The 24,486-nt window shown below is 35.2% G+C and overlaps 1 protein-coding gene across 5 annotated transcripts in view; it reads left to right on the top strand.

Moving 5' to 3' along the window:
- Nucleotides 1-24,486, top strand: part of CEP57L1 (centrosomal protein 57 like 1) — a 78,738-nt gene that overhangs the window by 43,930 nt on the left and 10,322 nt on the right. The window contains exons 5-13 of one of the 5 annotated variants that reach the window (XR_014295191.1): nucleotides 333-449; nucleotides 1,423-1,500; nucleotides 1,998-2,084; nucleotides 6,852-6,929; nucleotides 7,046-7,287; nucleotides 8,309-8,453; nucleotides 10,837-12,481; nucleotides 15,957-16,084; nucleotides 17,806-17,881. Coding sequence is in view for 1 of the 5 variants with exons in the window: in XM_082634263.1 (XP_082490389.1) it covers nucleotides 333-449; nucleotides 1,423-1,500; nucleotides 1,998-2,084; nucleotides 6,852-6,929; nucleotides 7,046-7,287; nucleotides 8,309-8,453; nucleotides 10,837-11,055 (966 nt within the window). In the remaining 4 variants the exon portion in view is untranslated. Of the gene's footprint in view, nucleotides 1-332; nucleotides 450-1,422; nucleotides 1,501-1,997; nucleotides 2,085-6,851; nucleotides 6,930-7,045; nucleotides 7,288-8,308; nucleotides 9,493-10,836; nucleotides 12,629-15,956; nucleotides 16,085-17,805; nucleotides 17,882-24,486 lie in introns of those variants that run through there. The other 4 variants (XR_014295192.1, XR_014295190.1, XR_014295193.1 and 1 more) reach the window with 4 other exon arrangements.

Raw genomic sequence — 24,486 nt, 5'->3', positions numbered from 1 at the left:
AAATCAGTGACTGGTTTGGTCACCTTGTGAATAACACCTTTATTTATTTAATACACGTTTCTCTGATGATGTTTTCCATAGTAGAAATACTATATAAAGATACATAGAAGATTTTGTTCCATTGATCTAATATCTTTTTTTACACATTATATTTGTTTTTTAAAAGTATTTTATTTTCTTGGTTTTTTGCTCATAAGCACCTAAAGTATGTACATGTATGTGTGTGTTTCTTATGACAGATTTATATTGTGCTTTGAATTCTCAGAAATTGCATTACTCTTGAGCCATTGGCATCACTTGCCAAACTTAGGTTTTGTTTTTTTCCTTTCCAGGCCCAGCTTCAAAGGGAAAAAGAACAGGATCATATGAAGCTGCAAGCAAAACTTGAAAAGCTTGATGTCTTAGAAAAAGAATGTTTTAAACTTACAACAACTCAGAAAACTGCTGAGGTAAGCTTCTACTTGTTTCTTTGAAGTGGTGATGCCAGGAATAAATCTTTAGTATTAAGCATAATTACACTGTATGTGAATATGCAGTAAAATTAGATTCATAAAACTTCATTAACAACTTTTAGTAATCCAGATATGAATTCCTGCCTATAGAGATGAAAAGTTAATGTATTCTATCACAGCATGAATGAGCTTGCCTTTTGATGTGAAATTGTAGTTTTGGTTTCTTCTGCAATGGCAGAACATTTTCATTTGTTAAGTAATTTACCTAAAGGATATTGAAAAGATTGCCTTTCACCACTTACAATTAAGTTAAGCCTATTCTAGATCCTGTCCTGAAATGCCCTCTCCTTTTCTACCCAAATCCTATCCATTTCATAAGACTTTCTTCCAGTCCTGCTTCCTCTGTGAAGCCTTCCTTGAGTTTTCCAACACTCAGGAAGCTCACCCTTTGAAATAGTACTGTCTTCCTATTCTAAACTACACCATGGACATAAGATGAAATACTTATGTGTATAAGATTATACAGTATATACATGGTCTGAGTCAAATCATATCATTTCATGTATATTACTGTTGTTTCCCTAAGTACAGCATAAATAGACGTTTGTTGTAATTTGTCTATATTTTGAATGAAACATTGAGACCCAAGACTATAATTGTTTGACCTTCTAGACCTTTAAAACCTCCCAAATTTTCATTATTATGATTTTGTTGATGAAAATTAAAAGAGCCTATGCATATACATTCTTTGCTTTTCCTTTGGTCTTCTTGTATATAATAGCAGATAAAGAAGCATAGGAAGAAAGCCAAGAAAAATTTAGCATTTTTTGCCATTCCTTTTTCTTACTTTCTGCTTTAATTTACCAAACTATTAAGAATCAATACCCTAAGGACTCTATTTGGAAAAGGAATATAAGATATTTGGCTCTAGTTTTTGTATAATAATCCCAGATTTTTTATTCTTTTGCAGGGCAAGATTAAACATTTAGAGGAAAAACTAAAGGAAGAAGAACATCAGCGTAAGCTCTTTCAAGACAAAGCTTCTCAGGTAAATAGAGCACTGTATCATCTCATCTATCACATTAAAATCATGTACGTTTTATTGTACTTTATTAACTGAAGCCTGTATTCTAGACTCTAATTTCGGCTTCCTAGCTTGTTATTTTTTGTCTCGTTTTGCTATAATACTGAAGTTCTCAATAAGTCAGCCAGTATATTTATATACTTGGATGTATTGCCAAGAGATCTTTTGGTCTTTTGAAATTCTGACAAACATATATATATTCTCAGCTGAAAGAATTCCTGCTATAGATTGTTTTCAGTTTGAGATACATAAAATAATTCATTCCCTTAAAAACAGAAAATGATTGTAATTACCAGTAGACCTGGTAACTTTTTCACACAAAAAATAGTATTTGAGGTTTTCTTTTCTTCCTCAAAAAACATTTTGTCTTTATAAATTGAGATCTGATCCTCATTATAATGTTTTTGAAGAAGAAGAAACTTGTTAAAAATCAATTTAATACATTTTTTTCAATATTGTAGCTTCAAACTGGACTTGAAATCAGTAGAATTTTGATGTCTTCACTATCAAATCCAAAGCGCTCCAAGGAAAAGAAGAAATCTTCAAAGGTATGCAAACACTTTATTCTTATCTTGCTAATACTTATTTCTTGCTAATACTTATTTCTTCACCCTTTTAATATTTATACCTATCCATTTCCAAAAAAAATTTGAAAAGATTTATAATACAAGACAATGCTTTGAAATGGGCATAAAAACATGAGTCAAGTAATGATGGTTTGGGGTGAGAGGACAGAAAATTCCATAAAACCTAGGTTAAAGAAAGTAACAGCAGTTGAGTGCAAAACCTAGCTCTGAGTTTGCTTAGCAGCCAAAGCAAAAAGGAGCATATAATGGGCAGTACATCTATCTTTGTGAAATAACAATAAGCCTTCCAGTTTTTCTAGAAAGACGAACATTTTCCTAGTACTAAACTGTTAGAGAAATGTATTTTGGATACTTTACGAAAGAGGCAGTAAACAACACAATAGATACTGACAAACACAATAGATCCTGGAAACAGTTTTATATAATATATGCACAATAAAAAGACAAAGATACAGTATTAAATTATATTGTATTATAAATTATAGTATTATAATTATAGTCATTTCTCTAGGTAAATTATTTTTTTCTGTGCTCATAGCCTTTGGATTTGCCTAAAAATAAAGATTGGGGAAGTACTTTATAGATTTACCAATAATATTTTGTTTAGATGAGTTGATGTTTGGGGTTTATTATATTAAACTTTCTTATTTATAATGGTAAGAAAGAAAATGTTAATCCCTTTTAATCTTATGATTCTGAAATTATAGTTTTGATGACCATCATTACTGTTTACTCAATATGCATGTAGTGTTTGTGTGTGTTCTTTGCTGTGGGAACCAAGCATGCTATTTGCAAGTTCTGGCCACTGCCATAGGCTCACCCTATGGATACGATAATGGAGGAAACGTTATACCTAACTTTAGCTAGTCATTTATTCTATAAATAAGAGTTACTATTTAATAGTTTGGCTGCATTTTTCACAGATTTTTTCTTTCAAAGAATTTGCAAAATACAGTAATGAAAAACATTTTCCCAATGCAATTTATGTTGATTTTTTAGCTTATTTCCTTCCTCAAGTATGTTTTCTGTCTTGTCTGTACAGTAAGGTTAGAAGCTGCAAAGCCAAATAGAAAATCACTATAAGTAACTTGCAAGTGGAAAATTATTGACTTATTTTTGTATTTGTGTTTTATGGCATCCTTTGATGAATTAGTGGAAAAAAATTTTTAATAAGGTACAGGGAGAAACAATGTAAAAGAAATGAAGGAAAGAAAAGGTAGCTGCTGGAAGAAAAGAAAAAGTAATTAACAGCAAAATCACTTTAAAGAAGTAGTTAGTTCAAGTCCCAAGTTCATAGGATCTGCCTGTAATAATGCCTCCCTTTAAAGATGGTAGGGACACTTAGTTGCTTGCTGAAGGTAGGATCTGATTTTGAAACCTCTATGAGAGTCCTGCTTGTCTCACTGACACTTACTCCATATCCTGGATGTAGTTCATTCAACTCATACATCTTGATTTACATAGACTAGTACCTTTAGGTAGTAAAAAGATAAATAATACAGGAATTTACAGAGAGGCAGATAAATATACAAATATAAGACAGAGTATAATAAAAACTTAATGGAGATATAAACAAAGTATTGTGGTGCTGTATAGATAAAGAATATGTGAAGGGGTCATGCAAGAAGCAGCATTAAAGGCGGCCTTGGAAAATTAGTAAGTATTGATAGAGATGAGGAAAAGTGTTTTACAGTCTGAGAGTATAGTTGGTTTTTCCACGAAACCATAAGTAATTGTCCAGTACTGGGTGTGAGATGGTGTCATATGAGACTGAAATTGAAAATATAGCTTGAGGTGAGATTATGACTGATCTTCAATGCCATGTTAAGAATTTGAACTTTTATTCTATAAATCATTGGGAACCATTGAAGGCTTGTAGGCAAATGATTAGAGCTATACTTCTAGATGGTAAGCGACAACAGTATAAGGTGAGCTTGGAAGTAAAGAATCAGGCTGTTTGAATGTGGTAAGCAAGATGATGGAAGCCTTTCCTGTGATGTTTTCATTATTCTCTTAAAAGGTTAGACTGTAATCAATCAGAGATCTCATTCAATATAGTAACTAAAAGAATTAAATTTCTTTTACTCTTAATTATAACTGCTTGAAATAGCCTTAGACCAGACCATTGTCTTCCATTACTTGAAATTACCATTCCTAAAGTACAGAGCTTGAATGATTGTCCAGGGCCACCAAGCAACTCTTGAGTGAATAAGAACTGACTCAAACTTGTGATTTCTCTACCTCTAAGCCATTTTATTTCTTTAATTTTCAGAAAAAAAATTGAATGTTTATAATAGTTAAGATATCTAAATTTTCATTTAGAGTTGGGAATATTTTGTTTTCATTATGGAATATGCTCAGTTTATTGATTATTCTCTTGCTGAAGTGTTAAGTAGAATGACCAATTCACCCCAGTTTGCCTGTGACTTTCCTGGTTTTAGTACTGAAAATCCTGTATCATGGGCAAATTGAGACAATTGGTCACCCTAGTTCAATCCTTCCTACAAAAATAGTGAAATCATTTACTTTTTTTTTTTTTTTTTTTTGCGGTACGCGGGCCTCTCACTGTTCTGGCCTCTCCCGCTGCGGAGCACAGGCTCCGGACGCGCAGGCTCAGCGGCCATGGCTCACGGGCCCAGCCGCTCCGCGGCATGTGGGATCTTCCCGGACCGGAGCACGAACCCGTGTCCCCTGCATCGGCAGGCGGACGCTCAACCACTGCACCACCAGGGAAGCCCCAAATCATTTACTTTTAAGAATGTAGTTCAGCAGTGTCTTTTTAAAAATGTTTCATGAAGGAGTATATATAGCAAAAAATGTCTGCTCGAAGAATAATAATGAAATTAGCACTTGGTGTACTGACCACCCAGCTTAAGAAATAGAACATTACCAGCACTGTTAAGCCCCAGCATATATCTCTCCTAAATTGTATTCCCTCCATCCAAGGATTAACCACAATTCTGATTTTGCTTTTATCATTCTCTGGCTTTTTTAAAAAAAATTACTTTGCCAAATAAGTATTCCTAAGAAATACATTTTTTAGGTTTATGCTTTGAACTTTATGTAAATGGACTTATTCTGTTTGTGCTCTTCAGCAGCTTTCTTTTTCCACTCAGCATTAAGTTTATGAGATTCTTCCAATTGATGCATATACCTATGGTTCGCTGCTTTTTATTGCTAAAAATATTTTTTTCCTTTCTCCTTTCAGTGATCATTTGGTTTGTTGCTCACTTTTTGTTATTATAAAAAACACTGTTGAGAACTTTCTTGTACATACCTCTTGGTGTATGTGTTCAGGAGTTTCTCTAAGATCCTGGGCCATAAGTGTTATGCACCTTAGCTTTACGAGATAATGTCCAAAGTGATTGGACCAGTTTATGTTCCAATCAGCAGTTACCATTGTTCCATATCCTAACCATAAGTGTCTATTTTTGTTTTTCACTTTTTATTTTGAAAAATTATATATTCACAGGAGATAACAAAAAAATATAAAGGGAGGTCCCGTGTATCTTCAACCAGTTTTCCCCAATGGTAACATCTTTCATAAATATAGTATAAAGTCCAGGAAATTGAAATGGGTACAATACACAGAACTTATGGAGATTTCAACAGTTTTTTATTCATTTAGTTGTGTGTGTATATGTATGTGTGTGTGAGTATATGTAGCTTTATATAGTTTTATCACATGTGTATATTTGTGTAACCATCACCACAATGAAGATACAGCACTATTCCACCTCTATAAGGTTTCTTCATGCCATCCCTTTATAGTTACACATCATCCTGCTCCCTAACCCTTAGCAATTTCTAATCTGTTTACCATCTCTATAATTTTATTTCATGAATGCTATATAAATGTAATCATACAGTATGTAACCTTTTTTTAAAATTTTTATTTATTTTTGACTGCGTTGGGTCTTCATTGCTGCACGTGGGCTTTTCTCTAGTTGCGGCGAGTGGGGGCTACTCTTCATTGTGGTGCGCAGGCTTATTGCTGTGGCTTCTCCTGTTGAGGAACATGGGCTCTAGGCACACGGGCTTCAGTAGTTGTGGCATGTGGGCTCAGTACTTGTGGCGCACGGGCTTAGTTGCTCCGCGGCGTATGGGATCTTCCGTGACCAGGGCTCGAACCCATGTCCCCTGCATTGGCAGGTGGATTCTTAACCACTGCGCCACCACGGAAGCCTAGTATGTAACCTTTTGAGAGGCCATTTTGCTCAGCCAATTCCCTTGCAATCCACCCAAGTATTAATACATTTTTAAAAGTTTCTGTGTAGTATTCCATGTTATGGATGTGCCACAGTTTAACTGTTTACCTATTGAAGGATATTTGGATTGTTTTCAGTTTTAGGCTATCACAAATAAAGCAGTTATAAACATTTGTATACGGGTTTTTGTGTGAACATAAGTTTTCATTTTTCCGGGATAAATGTCTAAAAGTGCAATTGCTGAATCATATGATAACTACATGTTTAGTTTTATAAGAAACTTCCAAACTGTCTTCCAAAGTGGCTGCATTATTTTGTGCATATGAGTGATCTGGTTTCTCCACATCCTTGCCAGCGTTTGGTGGTGTCACTTTTTTTTTTTTTTTTTTTTTTGGCTGTTCTAATAGGTGTATAGTGATGTTTCATTGTAACTTGCATTTTCCTAATGGCTAATAATGTTGCATTTGATAAATGTCTTTTTAAATATTTTTTGTTTACTTTTTCCCTTATCAATATTTAGAAAACTAAATGTTTAAAGGGAGGACCACCTCCGCAAATTTATTCAAAGTTTGGATCACTGCCTATTGTGGCCGAGAAGGTGAGAGGGGAAAAATGAGGATACTTGGTCAGATAAACTCAGGCTTTGTTGTAAGTGCTATTTAAATGCCATCAGTTACTTAAAATCATTCTCAGCTATTTCTTTTCCCCCCGAAGTCTGCCAGTGCAGGCCATTCCAGGAATGCACGTACCCAAAACCTGCAGACAATGCAACATTACAGGCCACATATCCTTCAGAAACTGGCTGAAGTTTCTGAACCTAGATGTCTCTACAAGCCTTCTAGAACAACTTCTCAATGTGAAGATGTACCTTCTGACTCAGAAAAGTCCATTTCCATTTGTAACAATTTGTCTGAACTTTTGATGGCAATGCAAGATGAGCTGGACCAAATGACTATGTAAGTGTTTATCAGAAGAAGTAGCAAGATATTTAGGTATCTTTTTTTCTTCTCAGTCTTTCAAACAATGCCACTTATAAATTCTTAAAAGTCTTACTTAGCCATTTGGATTTATTTTGATCTGCAGATTTGTTGTCATTGATTTTTTCATTATATTTGTTGTATTTCAATTGCATTTTAATTATCTATGTGTCATTACTACTTTTTCCAATTTAAAGTGTTTCTGTATTCCCAAGATCTGAACTGATAGACAAATATTTCTGTCATTCTAACAAATGGGGTCTGGTGACCTTAAATTATAACTCACAAATGCTTTTATAAGAAAGATTCTCCTTTTGTTTTTTATAATCTTTTTAGTTAAATGAATGATTTCATTAGACAAATAGGAAAGCAATTTCTTGTTTTAGATTCTGGCTGGTCTGCATTACAAGTTTGAAGCATCCATAGTAAACAAGATTCTGTATGGGATATATATTTTAAGCTTCAAGTTTAAATATATATTCAACAAAAATTCCAGAAAATATGTGATTTGGGTGGCCAGCTAGTTGAACTAAGACCTCTGTAGAAGATATAACTAGTTCTATTGGCAGTGTTTCTTTGAGTAGGCTATCACCAAATCTAGGGATTTCTCAGGCAAATACTTCTATAGCTGGAATTCTTCCACAGATTCTACATTAAGAATTCCAAACTTGGAATGAAAAAGAGTCCCTTAATGCCTCTAGCTAAGGACATCAGAATATTTTACTACTTTTAACTGTAAACATCAAGAATTCAGACCTTTTTTTTAAGATTCTTTAAGATCCTAAGTCTAAGATATTTCTAAATATATCTAATCTCAAATCATAAGAGCCTGTTTATAATTACCATAGATTTAATTTGATAACCCTACAGAAAGAGACTGTCTTTGAAGGTTAATACTTAACTCTGATTAAAATTTATGATTGACAGAATATTGTCTAATTGTGACAAAGACACATACTATAAACTGTAATAGCACTTGATATTTGCTTTTCTTTCATAGGGAGTACCAAGACCTGCTGAATCAAATGAAAGAAACTGAAAGCCAATCAGTCTGTGAAAACATAGAATGTGCACTAGAACATTTAGTCAAGAAAATGGAAATTAAAGGAGAACAAATTTCTAAACTAATGAAGCATCAAGACAGTGTAAGAAGGCTTTAGTAAAAGATTTTAATGAAAAGATAATGTATCTGGATTCAGTGTTATATCTCTGTATGCCCTTCCAAATTTGAGGCCTGTATGTATGGCTTAGACAAAAGATGATAGATAGGAATCCCTTAGGCTTATTATAGAGTCATCTGTCCATTGAAATAACATGGCCTCCTACGTAACTCTCCAAGATAATACAAAGAAAAGGAAACAAGGAAGTTTAGTTATGGGAAATTCCCTGGTGGTCCAGTGGTTAGGGCTCGGCCCTTTCATTGCTGGGGCCCAGGTTCAATCCCTGGTTGGGGAACTAAGATCCTGCAAGCCTCATGGTGTGACCAAAAAAAAGAAAAGAAAGGAAAAGGAAGTTTAGTTATGTGTTTAAAAATAACTTTGGGAAAATTAAGAGGTAGGCTAGATTTGCTTTACAGCTCTCCCAGTTATCCTTTTAGCATTCTTTCCCCTTATCCCTCTCTTCCCTAATGCCTTAATGAAGCCCCTTATGTCAACAGGTGTCTAATGCATATATAAACCTGGCTTCTGAAGCAGTACCCCAACTCTAAAACTGCTATTTCTAGTTTCCCAGAACAAGCTATGCTGTGTTCCATTCCCTGGAGACCTGTGCTCAGCTAGCTCTAGAGGGGTGATGAGGGGGACTCTATCCTTGTGTGTAAATTCTTAACAGCTAAGAATGGCATAAAAGTTTTAATATTTTAATGAAAAAATCATGGAATGTTATATTTTGTCCCAAGACAATGACTCCATTCTTAGTACGATTAGGCTACTGGAACAGAAAGCAGAGGGAGTCTTTCCAGGAACCCTCAAGTCATATCATGTAGCTATCTGCCTATGGAATAATCAGCATTCATATAAGTTGGTGATATATTAACCTCACAATTAAGCCTTCCCCACTTTTATAGGAAAGTAATAAAGAATGCAGAATTTTACTGCCTTTACTCTTCTATGGCCAATAAAGAAAGAAAGAAGGAAATGAAATTTTGAAGCAAACATTTTCACTTTACTGGCTTTTAAGTCTATAGTAAGTAAATTTTTTGTATGATTGTGTTAGGGTGAAGATTATATAACTTGTATACTTTCTTAGAATCACACAGGAGAAACTTGAAAGGAATAGAAGAAGAGTCATATTTTTTTAATTTAGGAAGTGTGTACATAAATAATATTTTGAAAAATATTATTTATATTCCATAATAACTATAGCAGTATAAATTTTCAAGCATTTTTACACAAATAGAACACCAGATACTTAGCCAGTGTCTAGACCAGCTCTACAAATTAGGCTGTGCTTAAGTGAAATAGATTAAGTAATGGAGGGAATTCCCTGGCGGTCCAGTGGTTAGGATTCTGTGCTTCCACTGCAGGGGGCACAGGTTGGATCCATGATTGGGGAGCTAAGCTGTGTGGCCTGGCCAAAATAAATAAATTAATTTAATTAAATAAATAAATATTTAAAATTTTTTAAAATATTGAGTAATGGACTGGACTTGGAAGAAATGGGTTTTGACTAGTTTATAAGTTTTGTTTAATTCTGTCTACCCAGTCATTACTAGATACTCCTCAATGAGATAAAGTTATTCCTTTGCCTTTTTTTTTTAAACTGTCATTCAGTAGTACTTTAAATTCATGAATACTTTAAATTAAAAATATATATATATATATATAGACTCTATAAACTTGATGTTCATTCCTAGCACCAAATCTTCGCTTTGTTGTTAATGTCACCTGAAAGGTCCTTCTCTCACCTCCCTGTTCTCCAGATTTTTCCCATTTCATATCTTACATAAACATTCCTTCCTCTCAGCTTCTCCAGCCCACATTGATCTTGTCCTACTTTTAGCCTTCTCAGATAAACACTTTTTGTCCTAGTCAAAATTATTGTGGCTTGAATTATTATCTAGTTGTCACATATGTGCTTTGATTTCACTAATAAGAGCAGTAAACGCCTTGAAAGCAAAGACTGTTTTATTCATTATATTTCTGTCTAACTAGCACAGTGTTAGGCATGTAATAGGTATTCAATAAATAAAGACTTACTGGGCTTCCCTGGTGGCTCAGTGGTTGAGAGTCCGCCTGCCGATGCAGGGGACACGGGTTAGTGCCCTGGTCCGGGAAGATCCCACATGCCGCGGAGCGGCTGGGCCCGTGAGCCATGGCCGCTGAGCCTGTGCGTCCAGAGCCTGTGCTCCGCAACGGGTGAGGCCACAACAGTGAGAGGCCCGCGTACCGCAAAAAAAAAAAAAAAAAAAAAAGACTTAACGAACTTTTTAATTTCACGTAATCTTTAAACCATCAATCTAATCCATCTACAGTAAGGTATATTTTAAGTATATATTTGGCTAAAATGTTAGATTTTTTTTCTCTCCAGGTCCGCAAACTGCAGCAAAAAGTTCAGAATTTGAAGATGAGTGAAGCTTCAGCTATTCAGAAAGAAGATAGCAACTGTAACGGATCAAAGAACATAAAAAATAGCCCCAGGAAATGTTTCCTAACTAACTCTCCTCAAAAGAACAGCAACTTCCGTCCAATAGGAGTCCATAATCTTCAAATGAAATTGAGAAGAGATGATATCATGTGGGAAGAGTAACACAGTAGCAAAACTGTCACCTTAAATGAACTTTGTCAGTGAGATCTTGAACTATCTAAAGTGGTTTTAATTTAATATACCTTTATGAAATTTTGAATTATGTTTCTAGCCTCTATAAAGTGTCAAATTGTAGTATTTTAAAATTAGTGCCTAATGACCTCCTAAGGGCCCCAAATAATAAATGATTGCTTTCTTGTTTTTCTTATTGACTGAAGTACCTAATCTCATCATGTGTTAGAAACATTGTTCACTTTGCAGATACCTTAAGCTAAATTTAAAAAATTATACTAGACTGATGATATTTAAAATTGAGTTAAATTTGAGATACAAGTGCCATAACACTTTTTCATTTAGTAGGCTTGGAACCTTAAGAACCAATATAAAATTAACAGAGTATGGAAAGGTCTTTTTACTTTCCTGTTGCTTCCTCCCTATCTTATTTTAGAACTGGGAAATGTTTTTCTTTTTTGGAAAGGGAAAAGCTTTGGGAAGAGGCCTTTAGCCCAAGTTTTTATGTGACAATTACAAATAGGAACCCATAGTTACTTAATATTTAGATGACAATAACTCAGCTGCGGAAGCCTTCCTCTGCTATTCCCATTCTCTTTTACAAATCTAGCTTTGGTTTTTTTGATCTTACTCCTTTATAACTATATTTTTGATATTATGATTAGTGGTGCCATAAGAGATTTCTTTGTACATATATGCTTTATAATAAATTTACATTTGTTGACCTATCTTTCCAGAAGCCTATGGAAACTAGTACAACTCTTCTGAACTTATTTGGTTTCTCATCAGAATCCTTTGGGGCAACTAGAGAACTGGAGTCATCAACTGAAGTAGAACTAGAAGACTGACAGAAAAGGCATAACAGAAGTGAGGAACTCAGAAGATAGGGTAGCAGTTTAAGAGATGGTGATTCCAAAGGAACGGATTGGGAGGTACATCTTTATCTACAGCTGGGGGGATGTTCAAGCTATAGGTGTGAAAGAATAAGAAGATCAACATCTTGGGGAGCTAGGAAAAGCAATTTTTTTAAAGACAGTCTTTATACCCTCCTAGGAAATCCGAAAAAGTGTGTGTAGGAGAAAGAGGGTAATTGTGGACCCTCTGTTGGGGGAGGAGGAAAACTGTGATTCAGTCTCATTGAGAGAAGAGGTGCTGTTAGAAGACCTTTCCATACCTGAAGTGGGGAGATGACTGAAAATCGGCACATTTATATTTGGAATTGTCCTTGAAAGCAACTAATGGCTGAGATAAAAGTTTCTCTCCCTTTGGTTCAAATAGTACATTTGTTCTTCACCCACTTTCACTCCCTCTCCCTTTACAGTACCTTCAGCCCCAGAGATGTTCCACAGACTGCTTCGTCTAAACTCAGTTTCATCACCTTACCTATTTTTCAGCTTTGCCTTTTCTCCTCAAGAATGTGAGTGCTCGGTGCTTTGTGTCCACCTAGAGGGGTGGGATAAGGAGGGTGGGAGGGAGATGCAAGAGGGAGGAGATATGGGGATATATGTATGCATATAGCTGATTCACTTTGTTATACAGCAGAAAGTAACACACCATTGTAAGGCAATTATACTCCAATATAAATGTTTAAAAAAAACAAAAACTAAAACTCCAACAGAAGGTGAAACTAATTAACCAGAAATGAATCAAATAGAGAACTTGAGAATGAGAAAGCAGTGGTAAAGTTGTTCTAGTTAGCATAAGTTGTGTTTTAATAATAATAATCACCATCATCTAAAATAAAATCTTTAGAAACTGTGGTTGTAGAACAGAGGTTAAAATTGACATTTCTTCAGGTTATTTCCATCATTATCTCAGAGTTTCATCTTGTTTCACGGGTCTTCCTTTTTATCCTTATTTTCCAAACCATTGTCCTTTCCTTTGAAGGCCATGTGCCGAGATAATCTATCCAAGATCATATTTGCTTAGTTCCTTCAAAGACCCTTTCCTCTCTCTGGTATTAGTCATTCAATTTCCTGATTTTACCCTTAATTTTGATTCATGAACTTCACCTTCTCAGCAATCTTGGCTTCATACTAACTGAATCGTGGCTGTCTTCTATGATACTGTTTTCTACTGAAATCTTGATTCTTTACATAGGGAGACATACATTTTCTAAGTGTTAACTTCTGATTTCCTTCATCTGTTTAAAGAATAATATTAGAACATTGAATAAACTACTTTGAATGCTTGCTTAATATATTTGTCATTTTATATATAAAAACATAAATGACAATTGCTAAGACAGCTTTATACAATTAATTTGAAATTACACATTTTTAAAAAATCTAACGTTGGATTAAGGTTTTGCATGTGTTCAAGTTTGGAAAGACTTGAACTTAACTCCATTAGATGATGTCTCCTTTTGTGAATCCAATTCCACTATTCTATATACATTTTGCAGGAATTTCCTCTCTTTTTTCTAGAAATCTGTTCATCCAGGTCTCCTCTTTACTGCTTTAAAAAAAAAACTGATAAAAAATGGCAGATATGCACACTTGCTGCTGTTGACACTTTGTATCTCATTCTAATTTCCTGCCACCAACTCCCAAACTGATCTATATCTTGGCAATTCCCTGTGACAATCTGTTCACAGTACCATCTACTGTTTTAAAGATAAAGTCATTATTGCTACATCCTGAATAACAGCAACAAATGACCTTTACACACTTACTAAAACAATGACTTGATGATTACTGATACATTTTTCAATCAGGACTACAGCAAACAGCCCTGATGCAAGTTATAAAAATAGTGAAATTAGGGCTTCCCTCGTGGCGCAGTGGTTGAGAGTCCACCTGCCGATGCAGGGGACACGGGTTCATGCCCCGGTCCGGGAAGATCCCACATGCCGCATAGCGGCTGGGCCCGTGAGCCAGGGCCGCTGAGCCTGCGCATCTGGAGCCTGTGCTCCGCAACGGGAGAGGCCACAACAGTGAGAGGCCCGCGTACCGCAAAAAAAAAAAAAATAGTAAAATTAATTCAAAGGTTTGAAGATTTTTCCCTTTCCCCTTCTTCCCTTCCTATTCCAGAGATACTTCAGCTTTACTGCTAGACTGGCTGCTTTGTTAATGTCATCAAATAAGGCAAGGAGCAGACACATGCACATTGTTGTTTAATATACCACCTGAATCAGGAATACAGTAGTCCAGAATATTTTGAAACATATTTCAGGGCTTTTTCCAGCCAATCACCTCACCCAAACAATAATCCTTTCCTCCCATTTCTGAGTGCCTGGGAACAGTTGCCTTTTCAGATTTGGAGGGGACTTGGGTAGCATAAGATAAATTAGATTCTTAGTTTCGTATATTTGGCTTCTTTTTCCCTCTTGTCAGTATTCCACTTAAGCTGTTTTGTATTGTGCACCTTTCTTCCCTTCTCACCAAAGGGCTGACCTCAGGAGACAGAAAAGAGCAGGCTTTGTTGTAGCTAATTAGAGAGGGTAAATACCTGGGACACTGGCTGGCTACCAGCATCACAGTAACTCTTGAAGATCTTTGCATTTAACAAACATTTGCCAAACATTTTATTTTGTACAGGGCTCTGTACTAAGTTCACTGTTTTTTTGTTGTTGTAGGTTATTTTTGTTTGTTTTTCGTTTGATTTTTCCTTCTTGAGAATATGTCTAACAGCTTGAGGTCTTTACATTAGTAAGTCATATAACTTTAATGAATCATAATCATAAATCCTAGAAAACTATGTACTAGACCAGTTTAAGCCTGATATTTGATATTTAATATGGGAGCTAACTTCTTTGTTTCCTTTCTTACAAGATTATGTGTATATATATATATATAATATATAAATATATATTTATATATTGTATATATATTTACAGTACACACATACACACACACACACACACCCTCTATATCTGCTTACAGTGCTCATTCTCAATGTGTTAACGTTCAGTCTTAATTTACAAAGCAAACTTATCTCAAATCATCAATAATAAAATGTGCTGGTGTTCAGTAATAATGTGTAAATTTCAGTTTTTTCTTTTTCTATATAAAAAGAAAATAAAATTCAATTATGCTTAAAAAAAACAAACAAAAAAGAATGTGTGTGCTGTAGTTTATACTTAGCAAAAAACTCACCAGGACTATTAATGCAGCCCTATCTTTCTATGCCTTTGTTTTCTATGCACTTAGGACAATGGCCGAATAGATTTATCAGTAGTGAAGTCATTACTTGTGGAAATGTATTACTAAAACAAATTACCATAAGAAATTAAATTCATTTAAGGAACACTTGAATATTTCAATTAAGAATTGAGATATTTCTTGCAAAATCAGTGTAGTGTAGTAGAAAAAACATAGACTTCAGAATTAGGAGACTTGGGTCCATGTTGTGATTCTGCCACTTAGTAGTTTGGACGATCAAATAACTTTTTGGAGCCTCCATTTCTTACTTGTAAAGGTGGGATTATATTACTACCTACCTCATAGGATTGTTGTGAGATTAAATGAAATAACATGTCAAAGCACCCAGCAGAAGTGTTGGCACTGAATAAACACTCAATAAATGTTAGATCTGAGTAGCCAAAAAAAAGAAAAAATTGTCGTAGAACCTAAGTTTGCATGGGTTAAAGCCTGAAAGCAAGAGCCAAAAGGTACTCTTCAAAAAAGTGAGAATATTCTAATTTAGTTTTTTTTTTTTCTTTTTCTATGTGCCTGGGAGGAAATTGCTTTGGCTTGTTTCCTGGCTCAGGTTTCTAGTGGGGGGTGGGTAAAGAATATAGTCCTACTATGGTGCAGAAATACATAATCACACACAGCAACTTGGTTTGGAGTTTGTGTTGTTGGGGTGACATTTATTAGGAAAGACAATAAGGAATGGTCTCTCGTTGCTCGATCACAATTACTGAACTCAAAATGTATCTCTGCTCACAGACTGCTGCTTGCCTTTGACTCCTCAGGGGTGGAGCAAATGATTTCCTTCCTGGATGGGGCAGTCTATGGTCAGTGTACAAGAGTTGCTGTAGCAACGCCGCAGCTGTGCTTTGCCTAGCAGAAACTCGGTAGGATATCATAGATTTTGTTCATTTAAACAAAACCTGTTTTAAACAGAAACAGGTTTGTTTTTTATTTAATCAGAAATTGAAAAAAATGAAATTGGAACTTTTTAGCCAAGACAGGTCTCAACTTTGACGAAACTGTGAAACTATAAAGTTTGAGTGTCTGAAGCAGGAGGTATTGTGACTATTCTAATCCTGGAAATAGGAGCTGGAATCTTGAATTAACTGTACCTGTGTGGGTCATTGGCAACATAGCCATTTTTATCAGGTTGTAGCTAAAGGTAGGAGGGTTGGAGGGAAATGCTCAGTTTTTAGCAGTATAAGATTAAAGAAGGAGATACTTAATACAGTGGGCTAACTCGTTAGGATGGTGTGCTTGAAAATTATTTCTGAGTTTTTTGTATAGCCTTCTTACTTTAAAAATAAAATTTTAACTATAAAGTAGTATTCTTAACCCATGATAAAACATCAAAAGTTAAATTAAAATTTGACTTGTGAGACATCAAACTTGGGGGAAAAGGTGGGTTGGTCATGCACAATGGAAGGAGTGCTCACTGTGGCCAAAAATGCACCAGCTGCCATTGTTGGTGTAGAGTAAATAGTGAAACTTCTAATGGGGTTTCCTGGAACTCTATTCAGCTGTAACTAAAGCTGTACCTACGGAGAACATTTAATTGTATGTGAAGTCTAGATAAGTATAAGCCGACTCCCAGATGTACAACTAGACAAACCTATCTAAGGCATAAGAGCATCTGTGAGATTAAAAAAATTCTTTATGGGTGCCATGGCACTTTTTAATTAAAGTAAAATTAGGATAAATAAAAATAATTGACTTGTCACTGATGTGAAAATAAATTCACTTCTTGGTAATTAAATAGACCTTCCCAATGCCTCAGCTTTTTTCTTCATAACCTATATACTTATTTTCATGTAACTTTCCTCCTTTAATTCCTTTTTTTTTTGTATTTTGTTACATAAGGAGAATTAGACATAACAAAATTGTAAATTTAAAGTTTTAAAATATTGTCTAGGCCAGAGTTTGTTTTGAGTATAGCTGTAAATGGTTTACTTAAAGAATCAGGTGGATTTTTTTCCTGGTGGGTTTTTTGGGAGTGTTCTCCTTATGGGTACAGTGTCATTGCATTCTCATTTGGTGCAAGAGCCTACTAGATGCCATAGGCAATCATTAGAATTATAACAGTACACCCCCGCTGAAGAAATGTATTTTTATTGTATATGGTCCATTGTATCCGATGTGTTTAACAGTTTTAACAGAAAATATTAGAGAAGCAAATTGATCTCTTGTTACTTTATGCCCTGAGGTGGGTTTTTTTGACAATATAAGACTTGTAAATGACCAGTTCAACAGTCTGTAATGTTGGGAGACTGGATCCAGGTTGGAGGTGGAATGTTGGGCATTATGAATTTTCTGTCAAAGGAAGATAAAAAGTTCTGTGAATGGTATAATCAGCTTTCTAGAATAATCTTTTAAAATAAAGATGAAGTTATCCACCATACTTTCTGCACAGATTTTGCTTGTCTAACTTCCCCTCATTCTCCAGGTCTCAACTAACTGCTGCCTCTAAGAAGAAGCTCTCTTTAAGCCTCCTCTTCACACCCCTACCTGCTCTGAATTCTGGCTTAGCTGCCTTTTCTGGGTATTTTTCCTATCTTTGCACTTTGCACATTTTCTTGTTATCATTTGTTTGTTTGTCTTCCCATAGACTGAAAGCTCCCTGAGGGCAAGATTCTTTCTTGCTCACCGCTGTAGCCCAGCACCTAGCATAATACCTGCCCCGTGTAAGTAACCTCTCAATAAATATTTAATAATTACATTTCATGAAAATACATTAACCTTATAATGTGGTCTCATCCGGAGTGAGCATATTGGGTCAGGTACTGCTGTTTCAGGCACCGGTTCAGCTATTCTGCTGTTTCATCTTTTAAGGATATGTGACCATATTTTACATAACCACTAGTTAAGAATACTTCAGTATTTTATTATTTGTTTCTTTGTGGGCACAGACAACAGGCACTCAGAATGATGCTGTCTTTGATATTATGATGCTAAGAGGAAGAGGTTTGAGAACCAAGGTAGTTCTTTACTTGTATATTGGTGTGTTTGACTTGTTCATTCAGCAAGTATTTATTGATCTTTAATAATCAAGTATTTGTTGATCTCAAGATACTGTGCTAGTTGCTACGGGAGATTCAAAGACACATTATACATGGATTCTGTCTTCAAGTTGCTTATAGTCTGATAAGGAAGATAAGACTTACACATAAACATACAAGGAAAAAAACAATAGGTGACACAGAGGTATAATGACCAGCACAGAATAGATGCTCTAAAAATATTTGTCTACCAAATCTTTGTTTTCAACCATTGATAGATAAAGTTGGCCTGTTTGTATTTCTTCATTCGCTATCTTTATATATATGGCAGAATTGGTCTCAGATTCTTAATTTTCTATAGGCTTATTGATTGAAGATACCAGTTCACCTAGTAATCTCAAACAAGTACTGCCACATAACGAGCATCAAGTTCAAAGACATGAGTAGAAAGAATGGGTATGAAACACGGAAGTAAATGGGAAGGGAGTGGAGAATGAGGGGGGCAAAAGTCAAGCAATAATGATTTAGACTGCAACAGAAAAATATTATGGAGACAAGTTATATTCCAGAGGCCAATTATTGACTTGCACAGAATTATGCACATGATTGCCAGTCACTTTCCTTATGAATTTAAGCCATTCAGTTTCCTCATACTTCATCTTCCTTATCACTTAGGCCAGGTCAATATTTTTCAAATTATAGCTCATATCCTATTAATGGATTGTGAAATCAGTTTAGTGGGTCACTACCAACATTTTGAAAATAATATAGAATAGCATTGAAACTATCAGAGTGCATCACACATAGAGAAGGTAGTGGTGTTTTATGAAACTTTGTGAGTGCTGAATTATAATTTAAAATGTAGTTCTAAATGTTATTTGGAAAAGAAAAAGCCAGCTCTTAATAAATGTTCAAAGGGAATGAATTTGAAAGATATTGTAGAGGAAAGTGAGATAGCCAGTTTAAAATAGGAATACTCCTGAGGACTTCCCTGGTGGTCCAGTGGGTAAGACTCTGTGCTCCCAATGCAGGGGGCCCAGTTCAATCCCTGGTCCGGGAACTAGATCCCACATGCATGCTGCAACTAAGAGCCCACATGCCGCAACTAAACATGCCACAAGGAAGATCCCGCATGTGGCAACTAAGACCCGGCACAGCCTAAATAAACAAACAAATATATAAATATAAAATAAAATAAATAAAATAAAACAGGAATACTCCCAAATCCCCTGCTATGGCTTGTGGCAGACTACTGTTTAGCCCAGAAATACCATTTCAAATTTGTTTTGTATGTTCTACAGATAGAAGTCCCATTTTAAATATAATGGTATTTACATTTGCTGGTCTATAGAATACTCTTTTCAAAACACTAGCCAACCTACATTAGAGGAGTGTTGTTTTTCTAATGTGGATACAAATAAATATATTCAACATGAATTCCTTAACAAATGGCCCTGTTATTCCTCACCCATTGTTTCTGTCTAGACAGTGCCTCTGTGTGGAATCTAACCAAGCTTGGGTCTTATGGATAGGAAAGAAATTTTTTCTGTATGGTGCTTGAGACAATTTTAAAATGCATAAAGAAATGAGATTTGTGGGAGAGAAACTGTGTGTATGTCTTGAATCTGAAATGAGCAAAAATTTATCTCTTAACAAACGCTATTTGTCTGAGCATCAACAGTAAACAACACTAAAAAAAATTTAAAACCTGATGTACCACCCATATGACACTCTTTAAAAACTGTCATTTTACTGAGCAGATAAAATATTTTTAAATGAGTGAATGGGAGTATATAAATATCTTACCTGAAAAACACCTTCATTAAATGAAATAACTGCCAACTGAGAGGCTGTATTTCTGTGACTTTTGATATCCTTTTCAACATATTTCTTCATGGCCGTATCAGCTCTGGGCTATGGTCAGAACATAGGAAGAAGTGCCATAAGGAAGTGAACATTAGAGTGATGTTCATTATAATAGGATTCTAGTCACTTATGAAAGTTTATTCACCACTACAAATTATTAAAGGTGCTTAAGTCATTAAATAGATTTTAGTCTTTATGAAAAGAGGATTGTAATGTGAGCCAGACCTTCTAGTTGTAGTTAAGATAATATACTTTTGACCTAATTTTGTTTAATCTGATTAAGTAAATTTTAGGATAAGTTCTGAAAAACCTTGGAAGATATTCTTTGGTTAGTTTCCTTAAAGTTAAGTGTACAGGGCTTCCCTGGTGGTGCAGTGGTTGAGAGTCCGCCTGCCGATGCAGGGGACACGGGTTCGTGCCCCGGTCCAGGAAGATCCCACATGCCGCAGAGCGGTTGGGCCCGTGAGCCATGGCCGCTGAGCCTGCGCATCCGGAGCCTGTGCTCTGCAACGGGAGAGGCCACAACAGTGAGAGGTCCATGTACTGCAAAAAAAAAAAAGTTAAGTGTACATTGACTTGTAGGGTATTTCTCAGAAAAATCTATTACTGAACTAGTACAGAATGTGAATCATTTCTTGCCTGAAGTATAAGATTGCTGTTTACAGGGCACTTGTCCAGAATCTTCTTGCTGAATTGGAAAGTATTTCACTTTTCATCACTGTAGTTTCTTTTAACTTCACAAATGTGTTATTCAAAACATAAACCCTATTAGTACACAGGAAATCCATTTAAAATTAAATTTTAAAACACTCTTGAGAATTCCATGGAACATTTTTGATTTTATAATTTATAATTTCTAGCAAAAGAAAAAGTACCTTTAATACTTTAAAAATATTTTTTCAGAGATAGCTAAACCCCAAATATGTAATACATGTGAAAGACTAGCACTATTAATATCTTAAATATTGAATGTTGGAGCACAAGATTAAAAAATTACCTTCATTTTCCCCAAAATAAGCTAAGCCACAAATTTAAAGCTGGGAAATTCAGTACCAGAATTAAAAGAAATTATTTCTAGGTTAAGAAGTTCTATGTTTTACTTTAATCTCAAAAGGAACTGGTCTTTTAAAAACTTATTCTATGATTTTATGTATATAACTCTTCGGTTTGATAAACTTGGAAGAATTTATGTCAGTATTACATACTATGCTTCTGTCTTGTGGTGTGACTTAAATATTGGGCACCTAAGCTAAATTTTCAGAGAGGGTCCTTTTCGCTTTGTTCTTTTACAGTATAGCTCTCAAGTAGAGTGAGGGCTGTGCCTTTGGTATTTTGGTAGAATGTTTTCCTGTGATTTCTAATTCTCAGAGCCACTTCTGAGCATTTCTACGGATATTCCGCAGAAAGTGAAGTTTGGTTCTCTTAATCAGTCTACTAAAGTACTATTGATACAAACTACCACTGGCTGAAATAAAACATAAACCACTCAGAGACTAAAGCATTCAGAAAAGAAAAGGAGTTTATATGCAAACAAGATTTGTAAAGGAGTCCAAGCTATAGAAGGATAGCTTTCACAAATTAAAGATATGACAAGTATTTAAAAGAAAAAAATAACTTACAAAAATACCAAGGTCACCAAGTTTACAGTTACTCTCTTCAAGGTGGAAAACAGCAGTTTTCTCACATAATTGTCATATCCAAAAAAGTCATCACATATCTTCAGACATCAGCATTGCCAAAATCAGGGATACTGTTGTTTTTATCAGAGAATAACTTACAGGAAAGACTCAAGGTTTCATTTACTAGGGAAACAAGAACCAGGCCGATTGACTGTTTTTGATGATATTACTTTATCTCAGGGTTGCAAAGTGTGTTTTCAGGGGTCCCCAAGGTCACCGTTGGGTTCAGTGACTCACTAAAGAATACACAGAACTCAGAAAAGCTATTATACTCACGGTTATGGCTTATTACAGCAAAAAGACACAGATTTAAATCGGCAACTCAAAAATGGATATGAGGCAAAGTCCAGGAAACACCAGGCATGAGCTACTACTTGTCCTCTTCCAGTGAAGTCATTCAGACAGCACTTAATTCTAGCAACAGTGTGTGATATGCTTGGAGTATGGCCAACCAAGGAAGCTCCTCTGAGCTTTGGTGTCCAGGTTTTTTAATTGTGGGCTGGTCACATAGCATGGCTGACTGCACATGTGACTGACCTTCAGTCTCCATCCCCTGTAGAGTTTAAGCTGATACTAAATGGCTGGAAGCCCCCACCGTAAATCACATTGTTAGCATAGATTATCTGGCAGGGCATAAGACTCCCAGGTAAACTAAAAAAGTTTTTATCAGGCAGAATTTTCCAAGGGCTTAGAGGTTATCTCCCAGGAATTGAGCAAGTGTGAAATGTTTCTTTGGAATGTGAAAGGTTTACACAGCCTAGACAGACTATGTTAATCCTTTACTACACAGTGTTGTTTTATTTCATTTTCTGATTTTGGAATGTGATGTGCATTGCTTACTCTGGTTAAGGTGTCAATTTTGCCTTCAAATTTCCTCCTAAGGCATGGCTTTGACAACATAAATTTGTTTAGTGTTTTTCTGATTCAATATCATTACTTTGATGTTTTTATTATGTAAATTGATGAAAGGTCACACATATACAAAAACCTTATAATTTGGTTAATAAAACTAGAGTCACATGATACTAAAATTTAGGAGTTAACTTTGTCTGAAGGCTTTGTAAAGTTCATATGGTTGTCATTACTTTTATATGTAAAATATTGCTCTTATCAGCTCATATACCAAGACCAGGAACCAAGAACCATCCAGTCCACCTCAGGCAAGTTGCTTGGACCTTGTTTAATAATGAGATTTGAGACATGGCCATGGTTACAAAAGCAATTTTTAAGTAACTGCCTTGCAGAAAGGAGAATATTTTTATGGAACCTATGTAAAATAGCGTCATGGCCATGAAAAGTAAGGAACTAAGTAAAGGTATTTTGTGTAATTTTAACCAATTTTACTATTTTGGAGTCGTTTTTTATGTCATTTTCTCCAGAATCATAATTTTTATGTTTCTCTAATAATGTATTACTTATAAGCTGTATTGAGAATTTTCATAGAATTTTTTTTCTGAATTCCAAAGGCTCTGTTGGAACATGCTGCCATTTAAAGAGTGTTTCATTCCAGTTTATACAAGTGTGGCCAATAGAGAGTTTGAAATAAAGAAGAAAGGAATTTTTCTTATATGTCCATTAGATATAGAACATTAGTCACAATTAACTAATTTACTCCTGGGTAAATAATTCTTGTTTTTCTGATTTTGGGTGAAGTAGTCTATTTCACAAAGTTATCTACTTCTGGATTTAAAGAATCCTAGAAATCCTGACTCTATCTTTGGTAGTCTGATAGGTATTTGTTTTCATGCTGACATCAGCTTATACTGAAAAGTCTGCTTCCATGAGTCTACTTCCTGTAGAGTCAACAGTTATGAGTATGATAAAAGTCTTCACTGAGGCTTTCACTATTTTCATGTTTCTGCCAGAAGACTTAATTTCTGGTCTGTGTAGCTCATAATAGGCACTTAAGACTAGGCAAATGTAAGGAAAAAGCAGAAACTATCTATGGATGACAAGACTCAGTGGCTCATGTTAATTTATAATAGCCAACAATGATAGAATAGTGAAGAGTGAAATCCCTTTTTTCTGAAATAACACATAATCACTTTATGAGGATTTAGTTAATAATTACCTTGAGAGAAAAACTATATCATGGACAGAGTAAGCATTAAGTAGCCTCCATGTTCTTTTAATTTATCCCGTAAAACATCTTGGGATTGTCAACTGGAAACAAAATATTTCTTTTAAAAAATTAATTTTTAAAAATAGGTTTTGGGGCTTCCCTGGTGGTGCAGTGGTTGAGAGTCCGCCTGCCGATGCAGGGGACTCGGGTTCGTGCCCCGGTCCGGGAAGATCCCACATGCCGCGGAGCGGCTGGGCCCATGAGCCATGACCACTGAGCCTGCGCATCCGGAGCCTGTGCTCTGCAATGGGAGAGACCACAACAGTTAGAGGGCCGGGTACCGCAAAAAAAAAAAAAAAAAAAAAAAAAGGTTTTGTGCCAATTTTTGTAGATGGACATGACTATATTTCTGTCCAACCTGAAAGTTACACAATTACTAAAGTATCTTTATTTTATATTAATGCATTTTACTTAAAGGCAATTAAGTTAAACTCCTCTTACTGATTTGCAAGTTCTTTTCATATTGAGGACTTGATAAGCAGGATGACTTTTACAGTAGTTTTGAGCTAATAAATAATCTGGAGTATATCAAACATATCATTTTTAACACTCCTTTTATAGGATAAATGAGTACACCTTTGTGGCTGTCTGGCAGCTGTTTAGGAAACCCCAAAGACAACTTT

Source organism: Mesoplodon mirus, assembly GCF_964341445.2.
Source record: "Mesoplodon mirus genome assembly, chromosome: 10".
NCBI lineage: Eukaryota > Metazoa > Chordata > Mammalia > Artiodactyla > Ziphiidae > Mesoplodon > Mesoplodon mirus.
The sequence above is the reverse complement of the archived record's forward strand: the minus strand, read 5'-3'. Positions and strand labels throughout refer to the sequence as shown.